Genomic DNA, 14,648 nt, shown 5'->3' with positions numbered 1-14,648 from the left:
TCATTTTTCCTCGCCCCCACAGATGCTGTTGAGGTTTCAGGCCTCATCAAAAAGTTGGACTCGAGTAGCGCTCCCGGTCACGATGGGGTATGCAATAGTCTCCTAAAGGCTATTGTGGATATCGTGTCGGAGCCTCTTGCTGCAATTTTTAACCTGAGTATGGAGTCGGGATTGTTTCCCCGGCATTGGAAGACGGCTGCGATCGTGCCGATTCATAAGGGAGGACCCACGGATGTGCCGAGTAACTATCGACCCATATCTCTCCTTGGAGCTTACTCCAAATTACTCGAACGAATAGTCAACAAGCAGCTTGTCCACTTCCTTGAGAGTAATCGACTTCTAGAAGATCTTCAATTTGGGTTCCGCCGGGGTAAATCCACGGAGGATGCGGTGGGACATCTGATTGATACTATCGTTTCCCATTTGGACGAAGGCAGATGTTGTATCGGCGTCTTTTTGGACCTGGCTAAAGCATTTGACACGGTTTCGATTCCCATTTTGCTAAGGAAGATGGAAGTGTTGGGTGTACGTGGCACCGCGCTGGATTGGTTCTCTAGTTACTTGACGGGAAGAACTCACCGGGTGAAAATTGGTAACAATATTAGCGATTCTAATCCTGTTTCATTTGGCGTTCCACAGGGTAGCATACTGGGCCCTACGCTATTCATAGCATACATGAATGATATTTTTTCGCTTGAACTTCCGAATGGTAATGTATTGTGTTACGCTGATGATACAGCCTTGGTTTTTCACGGTGACTCGTGGCAGGAGGCACAGGATATGGCGGTCTTAGGGCTCCGCCGTATATCCATGTGGCTAAACAACAACTTACTGACTCTCAATGCTGAAAAAACAAAATTCATTAATTTTTATAAAACGGCTGCATCCCGGCCCCCCGGATTCCTTAAGCAGCTTAAAGTTCATAGAATATCGTGTATGACTCAAGGGAACTCGGAAATCTCGGACTGCGCATGTGAACGCATAACCAATGCATGTTCACTCAGATATCTAGGTGTCATATTAGACGAAAAGCTTAACTTCAAAAATCACATTTCAATGACAGCAGGCCGGGTTCGTAAGCTTGTATACACGATGAAGCTGCTGAGGGAGTCCGCCGATGCTCAGCTACTTAGAATGGTGTATCTAGCACTTTGTCAGTCCATATTGGGCTATTGTATACTTGCGTGGGGTGGCTCTGCTAAATCTAAATTAATACTGTTGGAAAGGGCGCAAAGAGCTGTTTTGAAAGTGTCATTGCGAAAGTCTCGACGGTACCCTACTTCTGAACTCTTCCGGGAAGCTCAAGTTCTTAGTGTCCGGAGGCTCTTTCTAATGCGTGCTGTTACATATGTCCACATGCAGAATTTGAGATCCTTAGATCGCGATGAGATGATTCAAAAGCGAATTTATAAAATGTCTAAACCTCGCGTCAACACGGCGTTTGCAAAGAGATTTTCCAGATTTCTTCTACCGCACATATATAATAGATTATCGGGACTCTGTGATTTGAGGCACGGCTCTATTAAAGAAGCTAAATCTCAGGTTCATAGGCTCTTGTTATCCTGGGATTACGACAAGTCGGAAGAAATACTTCATGTTTAGGTAATTGTAGTGGACTGTAATTTTGTTTGCCGTCTGACCCCAAGAGACTAAACTATTCATAGGACTACTGATCCCTCTGACTCTTCTGCTCGAGCTCACTTTTCACACACACACACACACACACACACACACACACACACACACACACACACAAACACACACACATAAAAACACACACACAAACACACACACATACACACACGCGCCCACACGAGCGCACACACACGAACGCACACAAACACACACAAACACACTCAAATACACACATACTAACGATACACGTAACGTACACACTTCAAGATATATCGTACCTACTGACTGACACCATTCAGTTTAAAATTAGTGACTAGTTAGTAACATTGCAAATTATTTTACTTGTAACTTTTGGGTTGAGATTTCTGTAATTTAACTGTCAATCTCATTGCTACCAATATAGTTCTAGTTCTGGCTCACTATAGATACTCGTATGTTCTACCAATTCACGCGCAAATTAAATATATTCTATTGTAATTCAGTTATCAATAGTTAGTTATAAATATACTTATTATCTTCTTAAGCCGCACTACTCCTGGTAATTATTTATTTGAGTTGTTGAATCCCACGACACAGGCATTGCCTAGTGTGGGATTCACTGTTTCTTTCATGTAATGTGTATCTTTATAGTTAAATAAACTATTTGATTTGATTTGATTTTGAATTATTGAGTCAGAAAAGAAACGATTGAATACTTCTATTGGAGACGTATTTGCATCAACGAAAAACTGAGGTCCAACAGCGCTGTCATTGAATTCAAATTCTGGTATAGGAGCAGTTGATGTTTGCCATTCTTCGTCTATGATATGTGGTGACCTAGGACGTTGATGATTGGCACTGGTTATTATAGGTTCCTGATTGTATACTGTGTGCGAAATTGGTATTTGTACTGTCGTCTCAATATTTTGAGTAGATACTGAATTTTTATTGTCCGTCCAGTCAATATCCTGTAAAAGCGTATTTGAGTCTATTGATCTTGGTGGAGATGTATCGGAATCAAACGAAGGTAAATTAATAATATGCGTATGTGATTGGTTTGAATCAGGTGCATTTTCCATATTAGCTGGGGACGAAGCAGCAGTAAAATTGGCAGACTCGACCGAAGCAGGGACACGAACATGTATTCCTAGGTCTTTTAATGTAATTGGAGAATCAACATAAGGCACTTGTTCATCTTGCCTATTACGCGTAATAGCGGCAGACGACATGGCAATAAAGTTATCTGAACATTCAGCCGACTCAGAAACATGAACGCTCCCACCTTCTAAAGTAACTGGAGATTCCACAGAAAGCACTTGTTTGCGTTGAGTTGGCTCCTTAGATCTTTTAATAGTATCTATATGTGACTGAATTGCATCAAGTGAATTTTTCATATTAGCTGGGGACGAAATAGCGATTGAAGCCGCTGACTCATCCGAAGCAGAAACACGAACATGTGATCCTAGGCCTTTTAAGGTAATTGGAGAATCTACTGGAGATTCTACAGACAGTACTTGTTTGCGTTGAGTTGGCTGCTTAGGTGTTTTGAAATGCTTTACCTTACCACTGTCCTTTTCAGAGTCAGACACATGAGTTGTGGATGACCCGCTATCTTCATTAGGTATATAGTTAGTGTCTGAACCGTAGTCACCATCACAATCATTGTAAGGATCCTGTTCCGACTCACTTGACAATGATTCGCTATCACTCGGCATTTCAGGTTCCTCTGAACCAGAAGACAGCTCGCCAGAGGAAGCATCACTGAATAATTTCAATAATCGTTCGTTTTCTCTTTCGTATGGATCATAAATTTTTCGTTTACTCCCATTCGGTTCTTGTCTAGACATCTGAAAAGTAGCCATGTTTTACTATTAGTTTTAATCAAATAAGGTAAACGTAAATAGGTAATTTATAGCAAATATTGTATTAAATGAGTATTGTTATATAATATTAGTAACAGTTTATCCATGTTTACTTTAAAAATTAAGTAAACTTACCACTATAGCAGTACGAAAACCGCGTGATAAATACACTCACGACACCTCCGCTCCTGGGGGCACTCGCCGGTCGACTAACAAAGGATCTAGCCGGATAAGCATATGAAAACTGCACTCGCGTCTAATGAAGGATTCTTACTTCGTTTTTATTGTTTTTCATCTAAAATAGCCATACACTTAATCTCACATCCCTAACCCCTATAGTAAGGGAATAATGGGGGTGACAACCCTTAACGAAAGATTTTTATTTCTCAGTACCTATTCAAGATATCTTCATGAAATTGAAACCATATATGACTATCGATAAATTAATTATAATATATTTTTTTTAGAATTTTCGCAATATTAGAAACTGTAAAAAACGAGAAATATATTTTTTGGGGGTGGTTTTTTATACCAACCCCTAAAGTGACACCTAACAAAAAAATATATCTTATTTGTTAATAAGTTAGCTATTACATGTTAAAGTTACAAAAGGGTCGAGTTGGTGGAACATAGCTTAAAAAATATAAATCAATTACGGATACGTACGTGCATATATACTTATATATCATTTTTTACCAAAAAATGTATGAACACTTGTGCGTTATCTTTATATCTACCATCAAAAATACGTTCTCATAACTTTTTAATGTCAACAAATATGTATACCAAAAAAGAAAACTTTGAACAATCAACGATAAATGATATTCGATTTGATGACTTTCAACTGCACGAATTTCGAACACCGTGTTTGTAGACTCGGTACAATGTTATTTTATGTTGAGTAACAAAGAACGTTTAGTGACCTGTTTATTTTCATACAAGTTTTGTCAAGTTATAAGAAGTATATTAGAGGAACCTAACGGACTCAAAACGCTTCTACAACCAGGTGACATCTGCATTGTTGATCGCGGTTTCCGTGACGTGGTTGATTTTTTAAAAGAGCGAGATTACCATGTACTTATGCCAGCTTTGAAGGGGAAAAGAGCACAATTAACAGTAGAAGAGGGAAATGCATCACGATTTGTAACTAAGGTACGTTGGCCTGTTGAAGCTGTACATGGGGCTATTGGTAAAAAATACCATTTATTACATAATGTTCTGGACAACAAGCTTTTACCTCTGGTAAAATCATTGTGCAGAATAGCTGGATTTTTAAATAACACTTTTGGTAAAAGATTGAACTCTGATATTGAACTTGTTGATACTATTGTTGCTTTTATGAAGGAGCGTCAAAATCAGCAGAATACAATGCAAGAATTGGTTAAAAATGAAAACTTGAATCGGCGTAGAAAACTTTTTACGAAATTATCTTCAACTAGTCTAATGGATTTTCCAGAACTGAGTGAAACTGACCTTAAAATATTATTTACTGGCACTTATCAATTATCACAAGCAGTGTATGTTATCTTGCTGAAATAATAACTGACAACGAATTAAACCTTGAATTTTTAAAAGATTGCGAAAATATTATAAAGGTAAGGGTACGATCAAGGCATATTGACAGCAAAACATATAATTGCTTTATCGAGTATGAGCCAAATTCGAACACCTACAGAGGACTTCGAAGATATGTTTGTGATTGTGCAAATGGGAATAGAACAAACGGGCTGTTGCGCTCATGTAGCCACTGTTATTTACTACTTAGCACATGCTCGTTATAAATCAAAAATTATAAAACCAGCTGAAATATTGACCTCCATGTTTGATGCGACTGGTATAACGACTACTATTGAAGAAAACAGTGACGATGATTGACTGTTCAGTATGATAATGTTATCCGAAATTATGTTCATATTTTGTATGATTATTAATTTATAATACGACGCCGCGTTGGCGCAACGGTTACAGCCATGGATTGTACCTGTTGCGCTGGCGGTTGCGGGTTCGATCCCCGCACATGACAAACATTTGTATTGGCCATACAGGTGTTTGCCGTGGTCTGGGTGTTTGTGCAGTCCTAGTGGGTCTCCCCATCGTGCCTCGGAGAGCACGTTAAGCCGTCGGTCCCGGTTGTTATCATGTACACCTGATAGCGATCGTTACTCATAGTAGGGAATATATCCGCCAACACGCATTGGAGCAGCGTGGTGGATTAAGCTCTGTTCCTTCACCTATGTGGGGAAAGAGGCCTATGCCCAGTAGTGGCATATTACAGGCTGAGGCGTTTAATTTATAATACATTATTTCGTGTAACTACATGCTTTAATTGATTTTATTTTTTTTAAGCTATGTTCCACCAATTCGACTCCTTTGTAACTTTAACATGTAATAGCAAACTTATTAACAAATAAGATATATTTTTTTGTTAGGTGTCACTTTAGGGGTTGGTATAAAAAACCACCCCCAAAAAATATATTTATCGTTTTTTACAGTTTCTAATATTGCGAAAATTCTAAAAAATATATATTATAATTAATTTATCGATAGTCATATATGGTTTCAATTTCATGAAGATATCTTGAATAGGTACTGAGAAATAAAAATCTTTCGTTAAGGGTTGTCACCCCCATTATTCCCTTACTATAGGGGTTAGGGATGTGAGATTAGGTGTATGGCTATTTTAGATGAAAAACAATAAGAACGAAGTAAGAATAGGATCATTAGACGCGAGTGCAGTTTTCATATGCTTATCCGGCTAGATCCTTTCCATACAATTGTCGCTGCTATGACAGGTGCGTCAGTGTGCGTGCGCACACAACGACACAAGTGTAGTGACCTTTCGAAGGTGTAAAAAGATATGTTATATGACACCTAGCGATTTGAAAGTTCCAATTTAGGGGCACTCGATGATAAAATATACGGTAGTAATATAGAAAATCGTCTGCTAAAGCCGTTGTGCCCCAAATTGCGGAAAGAACATAAAGGCTATAGCCGGCGTGTCATTCTGAGTAAGTCACTGATGCCTGTTATAGCCGGTGCGTCCGCGAACGTGTTAAGTGGGGATAATTTGTTGGTAAGCTAGAGGAAGGAACGGAGGATTCATTCTGGTTTCTGGATTTGAAGCGATCACTAGTTCTGTCATTGGTTACTTAATCATATATTGTATATCCAATCAATTTAATTACTTATTCATATACTGTATATCCAATCAATTGTATTAAAAGATCAGTCGGTCAGAAAAGGTGTTTAATTTCTTCACATATCAAAAGTGGCACGCATCTGCTGCTCACAAAGGTACGTTAAATAATTATTTATTAGTCTTAATATTAATTTATTATTGATATTTAACAAACTTTATTACGTATTTAGCAATATAACAATTTTGATTATTGTAGGTAATAGTAAAAAAAAAGTGACAACAAATTAATCGTTACTAAACGGTGGTTTTTATCGGAATATGATTCGATCAAGCTACTCTTGATAATGTACTGTGTGGCTACGGTACTAAAGAATTTAGCCACCCCCTCTCTTCCCGTGGGTGTCGTAAGAGGCGACTAAGGGATATCACAGTTTCACTACCACCTTGGAACTTAAAAAGCCGACCGGTGGCGGGATAACCATCCAACTGCTGGCTTTGAAATACACAGGCCGAAAACGGGCAGCAGCGTCTTCGGTGCGACAAAGCCAGTACTGCGGTCACCAACCCGCCTGCCCAGCGTGGTGACTATGGGCAAAACACATAAGTTCACGTTATTTTTGGCGTAAACTTGTGGAGGCCTATGTCCAGCAGTGGACTGTATAGGCTGTAATGATGATGATGACTCTTGATAATGATATTCTGTGTAGTGTTGCATGGATCATTTGGTCAGGGCTACACTCTGACAATGACGCTATGCTATACAGAACCGTGCCGATTACATTTTTTGTATTTTTATGTTGTGACAATGTGAAATGTTGGATAAAACTTGGCCAAGGCGACTCTTTGGCAGTTTTATGCTAATATTCTCGTACTGGGTTGGTTTGTGAGGGTAAAAAGAGGGTACCCACATCGAGTATAAATATCAAATATTGGATAAAACTTGGCCAAGTCAACTCTTTGGCAGTTTTATACTAATACTATCTTACTGAGCTATTATTAGATCATTTGATCAGGGCTACACTTTGATAATGGTCTATAATGGCCTTGGGTACGTTTAAAATATTACAAAGAAAAGAGAGTGTACCTACATCAATAGATATAGAATTTGATATTCCGTGTCTTTTTTTTAAACTATTATAAAGCAGCGTAGGGTCCGGTAACACTCGACTAATTTTATGTATTGTAATTTAGTTTGTAACATAATTGTAATAATCCAAGAACATACTTGCGACCCTGCGTAATTAGTGCATGCTTATTAATTCTATTATATATGTTTAATAATAACGATATTCATGTCATCATCAGTCATCTTTCTTCAATTTCTTTTTTGTTTTTGGTTTAACGACGATGTCTTCCATTGAAACATTACTTTCCGTTTCCATCTGTTTCCGATTCAATTATATCAGATTCATGCCCTTTTACATATTGTCTTAACTGTATATCTGGTACTGATAGTTCACTAGTTATTGGCGAATGAATACGTTTCTTTCCTTTCAAATTTAATGGAATCGGTTGTGAGGGTGGTTCTTGTATAGTCCGCGGAGTGTTGGGTGGGTCCAATATACGATCATCGTTTCTTTCAAAAATTTGCTTAATTACCTCTTCAAAATGATTATCGGATTCCTTGATATCAGAAACAGCTGCTTGGCGTACTGTTTTATTCTGTGGACAATTTTTCGCAAAATGCCCCATTGTGTTGCAGGAAAAACATTTTAAGGCATCATTTGAAATGTATATCCAATAGTTTGTTCCTTCATAGGATAGTTGAATTGATTCTGGGAGGCGCGATTCATCATCAGGGCTAACATATAGCTGCCTTCTAAAGCTTAAAATATGAGAGAAACCTGGATCGCTCACCCCAATTTTCATAAAGGATATAGGAGACATTATTTTAACCTTCATCTCTTCAATTTTTTCTACATAACCTTATTTGGTATAACTAGGCAAACATTTGAAAGAACTATTCTTTTATTTCTAGAAATCAAAGATTTAATTTCAAATAAATTCTTATTTATAGTGACGTTTTTCTTTTCTTCAATAAGGTAATCAGCTGTTTTCTTGCTATCTAAATATATACATATTCGAGCATTCGATATGCGAGATATAAACCGTATAGTTGAAGCTGGAGTTATAGATGACAGCGCAATAAGGTACTCCCTGAAAGTTATACCTTCGATTGAGTCCAAAATGATGGCTTGATCTTTTCGCCCACGTGACGGTAACGAAACGGCCAAGCCACATATTTTGACTAAGGTGTAGAGTTTGTGAAGTTGGGCCTGTAGAGTTAGGGCGTGTAGAGTTAGAAGCTTCGCTCTACATGAGATCTGATAACTTTTTGTCAGTGCGAGCCATATGATCTCGTCTTGGCAACATTTTACATGAAAATGTTTTTGGTGGGATTTCACGTTTTTTTGTAAGTTGCTTATGACAATATTTTGTTATTTTGTTCATTTTTTCTTTCTTTTTTTTCGGGTGTATTTCTTGCACATCAGAGGTGCCCTTTTTCATAGCCCACTCTCTTTGCCTTTTTTCTTTGTTGGTTTACTGTTTATAATAAGCGATAGATCAGGGCGATATTTGTTTTTTTTTTGTGAAAAATTATTTTATCACGATCTTAAATGGTCTTCAGGTTAACGAAGAGCTCAATAAGCTCATGCGAGCCGAGGGTCTGGCGCCGGTGACTTGCCAGTGTAACGAGCGTGGCTTCACCGTGACTGACCGCAGTCGCTGCTGTCAGAGTTCTGGTCACCACTCTGCACCAGAATCTTCGTAAATTGGAACCTGAGGTAAGGCTGACCGCCTACGTGCCATTTTTAAAGAGATAAGTAGAGTGAACCGCGTTCGCAACCGTTAGTGTTCTGGTCACCATTCTGCACCAGAATCTTCGAAAATTGGAACCTGAGGTAAAGCTGACCTCCTACGTGCCATTTGGAATCCAGTTATAGCGAAAGCCAAGGGACCACTGATATTACTTTGCACTAACCAGAAGTCTTACGAAGTTAACTGAAATTTTAACTTTTTTTTCCTTAAAATAATGCATAAAATTTTTACGTATAATAATATGTACTAATGGTCTCCCAGTGATCGAAATTCGACCATAATTAATTAAAATAGTTCGTGATTTTAATGCATGACTAAAGCGTTACGAAAAGTGTGATCGGACGAGGTCAACGGAAATTGACAGGGAGATAGTAAGTTATTGAAGATAGAAAGAAAGAGGGTTACGTTTCGTAAGTTTTACGAGTACCTCAGTCGTGTGGTCTAAAGCGCTCGTTTTTGTTCCATAGGAAGCTTCTACAAACTATTAGAAAATTCGTTTAATTTTCTTTATACGGATGATGATATTGTTGTTTTCAGGTTCATTTGGACTACAAAGTGATCAGTAGCCACCTGGCAGCGATAAGACACAGCCGTTGGTTCGAGGAGAATGTTCACCATTCCTCTATCAAGGTAAAATACATATTTTCTTGATATACCTGTCTGACACCACTCGTTCCTGTAGTGCTATTCTGTAAGAACATTTTCGTGTCTCGACAGCGGAATCCGCGGTGAGATATCAAATTCGTATTCATTAAAACTCGACAGTCCCGTAGCGCCACACTTGTGAGTGCGGCGACGAGTCGAACCCTGTTGCGTGAGAACGTTGACAATTAATAGTATGAATTCGGTATTCTGTAAGGGGATTTACCGCTTCACTCATCACAATTCGACACTTGAAACAACGAATTGACATGTCATTTTTCAAGTGGTCTAACCTTTAGTATGTTGAATGACATTAGCCCATTTTGCCATATCTGTTATACCGGGAGCCGGTATGGTCAACAGACAGCCCATTTTTGAGATAGACTTTTACTGTAACTGGATTTTCTCCGTATCTAGTAGGAATCAAGTCAATTCAAGTTAAAAATCTTATTGTAAATTGAATAATCTTTATTCACTTTCAACCATTTCTATATAAATACTCAATTATAGCTAACATAGAACTTTCAACATAGGGTACTATGATATTTTTAGATAAGTTTCGGTTATAATTTTAATTACAACAGTATTTGGAAGTTCATAAAATATTTTATTTACAACTTATCACATTAGGTATAAAATACAACTCAAACTTCAAGTGCCACCATACATATTTTTTACACAACACATGTTCTTAATATAGTCACAAAGAACTGCCACTTAACAAGTCCTCAAAAGTGGGTATAATATTTCAACCTAATTTTAAATGACTTATGCCGATATGGACTAAGATGATTTGTTTATTAGAAACTTAAGCTTATAAACTATGTATTACAAAAGTATCGCAGCACTATATTACATATATCTTGAGTAAGAGTTAAACAAAAATAACTCAAAAATTTGGGTCAAAAATTACATACATTTAAAAACGTAGTTTTTGGAAAAAATATTGCAACTAACGGAACTTTTAGACATTTTCTAATATTTAGATAGATTAAAGCATCAAAACAAATCAACAGAACAATACAGTTCTAAGAAATATTTCAAGATGTAAGTTGATAAAAGTAGTAAAAAATGGTTCATTTTGGTACCTGAGAGGGTAAAAAAGTATGGATACGACTTTTCGTATAACATATTTTCAAGGTATGGTTCTCACGAGTATAGTGTTTGTTTTTTTACTAATGTACATTCAAAACATTTTTATCTAATTGGGGTATATGAGCTTTGCACTTTAATATGTTACACATTGCATAGGTAAAAAAATTGCATTCCGGTCACATTCCGGTAACGTAACGGTCAGTTTTTTTAAAAACACCAAAAATGATAAATATAAATATACCAAAATACTAACCAGAGAGCTGCCAACAGAATGTTTTGAACGCTAAATCTAACGTTTTTTGATAAATTTACCACTGCATTTGAGTAGTTGATATTTACACATTTAGTATAAGTACTTTTATAAATTTTTGCTAATTCAAAAAATGAATATTGCAGTCATAGCTAATGATAAGATCAAATATAGTCCCTGATTTCGTGGGATATTGCTTGTAGAATACAAGGGTTAGCAGCACTGATATTTCTTGTAGATTAAAAGGGTTGGCAGCACTCTCAAATAATGATGACTGTAATCCAAACGAATGACGCAACCGAGGGAACTACAATGATATATTTTACCCAAAATATTGCTAATAATAATAAATATACATAGATAGATAGATATTTTTAATGAAAATGAAACCTACGTAAATAAAGAAATAAATACGTAAAAATATTACTTACAAATACATAAATATACATATCGATGCCTAACAGCCAAAAAGGGATAAGCAACATTTTTTGAGAAATTGAGTTGTATACATAGTTAGACGCAGAAAAAAACGACGATTCTAACTATGTATACAACTCAATTTCTCAAAAAATGTCGCTTATCCCTTTTTGGCTGTTAGGCATCGATATACAGCCTTAATTGTCTTACTGTTTCACGATTTGGACAAATATACTTACCTTCCTAATTCCCACTGAACTGGCGGCATAAAGCGTTTCAGACTCCTGTGTGTTCCTGAGTAGCTGTGCGTATAGGTATACTACTGTTTGTGTGATGTGTTACTGTTAAGTGTGATGTGGCTCAAAGCAGGTGAACACGCACAGTGGAACATTGCACTGCCTGCAATATGCAGTTGTACGTTTTTTGCATACAGCGCAAAATCTGCGCTGGCGTTCGTGTTGTTTTCCGGCCAGAAAGTCATACTGAGCCGGAAAATGTCCCACTGGTCGAGCTGTACCTGCTGAGGGTGAAAGTGGCTTGTGTTTTGCGACCAATTCCCTTACCAAAGTTTCACGGAACCTTCGGTGGGTAAGAGGTCGCTGTGTGCGGAGGAGTATGAACGCATTCAGGACACTAACATTTAACAGACGTCTGAAAAACTTTTTGTACCACACCCGATTCCGCCGCCTTTCTATTGGGTACATGGCAATCATTTGATCTTTGCGATCAACACCACCCATGCACACATTGTAATCGGGTACTATTGAGGGCTTTAGTACGTCGCCACACTTCACCGTTGTTAACCCATGATACGTCGAGATAAGAGAAACGAGGTTCTTATCTCGCCATACCACCAGATCCACATCGCCTGAAGTGCAGCCACAAACTTGGCCTACAGCCAAAGCTCCCTTGGTCAGATTAGTCAGTTCAGTGGGAACAAACTGACGGTTCAAGCGAAGAGTGCCAACACAGTCAAAACCCCGTACCTTTAACTCTCGCGCAAGCGCAGGAGAGTTATAAAAGTTATCCATCCAAACCGTGTGGCCCTTGTGCTCAAGACCATTGAGAAGTTTAAGCACAAGTGCCGGCACAACCCCAGACAAAGGACTATCTTGTGGAGATTCGTCATGCCCTACGTGCACTTCAAACCGCCACAAATAGCCAGTCTGAGACTCACAAACCTCGTAGGTTTTGATTCCGACTGTGGCTGCTTTATTTCGGATGAATTGATTAATATCTAACCAACCCTTCCACTGTGTCAGACTTTCGTCTAATGCAATATTTTGTGATAAAATATATAACTGTTGGAACCGCTGGTTAAGATGATCTGTAATAGGACGCACCTTAAAAAGCTTTGCCTCCGATCGCGTCATTGTGTGTGGGTTGCAGTCATCATTATTACAGAAGTGGAGACATTTAGAAAGCAAGAAGTAACGGTCAAAGCTCATCGTTGCTGAAAACCCAGGAGAAGATAATAAATCCTGGGCTGTATTCCAGTATGAGTCTGCACGTGATTTCACAATAATTCCAGTCGCTAGGAGTATTGCGAAATACACGTACAGCTCATCTGGATTCGTATCCCGCCATCGCGTGATACGACTGGTTGGCAAAAGTAGCCCCTGATGAATTATGGCCGTTACCTCTTGCTGAGCATATCTATTTGTCTCCATTGAAATGTGTTCCATTATTTGGCGATCCCATATAGCAGTAAATGCCTCATATGGGCTCGCCAATGGAACTGTGGGACCACAATTAATTTCGGAGAATGGTTCCCTTCTCAATTCAGGAGGAATTTGAGATTCTGAAAACCCTCTCCACTTAAAATCAAACTTATTGTATGGCTCGGCGCTGGCTTCGGGGTCGGCACTGGGTTCAGGCTCTGCGTTGGGTTCGGGCTCGGGCTGGGCGCTAGGTTGGGGCTGCAGGCCGGAGGGAAGTTGAGGTGGCCACTCAAAGTCTATAGCAGCGTTTATCGGTGGCACCTCAGTGTCTTCCTCAGACATAAAAAGTCTTTCAGTTCTCCTCAGCAGATGCACTGGTTGAACTAAATCTTCATCTTCATCTTCATCATCGCTGTCAGCATCCTCTTCACTGCCTGTATAAATAATAATAATATACTGTAGTCTGTTTTACCTATGTAAACAGATATATATATATATATATACTACTAAAAGATAGGTCTGAAAGAAAAATATTCACTTACCATGATTCAAGATTCGGGCAATTTCCGCGTCCCTCAAAGGACGAGCCCTGACGGCTGATGATGAAGATGAAGCCCCGTCTGGAGGAATCCTTAGAAAATAAGAAAATCAGTACCAGTATCGTAATAACTAAAAATATAATTTTGCTCATTTTTGAACTTACAAGCACCGCCTCGAAGCCGGAACCTCCTCGCCCTTTCCAGTAGAGTCATTATTTCTATAACAACAAAAAGATGTAAATATTTTTTCTTGTTTCATAAAATAAAACTTTAGAAACAAATAAAATAAAATGAAAACTTACGCGGGTCTCTTTACAGTGGTAATTCGGGGAGTTGACTGCCCGCTCCCACCACATTCAACATACCTGCAAATATAGGTATTCCATGTTAATTGTTACGGTTGATAACTAATTGCATTTGAAAATTTAAAAAATAACAGTATACTTACAGAGCCGGAGACGGTGGAGCCGAGCACATCGGAGACTCTTGACTCGTAGAGGGGGAGGGGAGCACCATTTCTTGTATGGACGACCATAAGGATTGGTATCTACAAAAAAAAGTGTTAATTTTATTACCATATACCAGAATAATGAAACACTTACTATAGAA

The 14,648-nt window shown here is 38.3% G+C and overlaps 1 protein-coding gene across 1 annotated transcript; it reads right to left on the bottom strand.

Annotated features, from left to right (window-relative positions):
* Window positions 1-12,183: 12,183 nt before the first annotated feature.
* LOC123667304 (piggyBac transposable element-derived protein 4-like) lies at window positions 12,184-14,610 on the bottom strand. Its single transcript, XM_045601256.1, has 5 exons — window positions 14,488-14,610; window positions 14,342-14,404; window positions 14,204-14,257; window positions 14,043-14,131; window positions 12,184-13,934 (listed from the first exon to the last, which is right to left on the bottom strand). The coding sequence occupies exons 1-5, from the start codon at window positions 14,553-14,555 to the stop codon at window positions 12,184-12,186; spliced, it is 2,025 nt and encodes a 674-aa protein (XP_045457212.1). The 5' UTR covers window positions 14,556-14,610.
* Between the last annotated feature and the right edge of the window lie 38 nt (window positions 14,611-14,648).

This window comes from Melitaea cinxia, chromosome 27 (genome assembly GCF_905220565.1).
Source record: "Melitaea cinxia chromosome 27, ilMelCinx1.1, whole genome shotgun sequence".
Taxonomy (NCBI): Eukaryota; Metazoa; Arthropoda; class Insecta; order Lepidoptera; family Nymphalidae; genus Melitaea; species Melitaea cinxia.
This window is presented reverse-complemented; position numbering and strand designations above follow the sequence as displayed.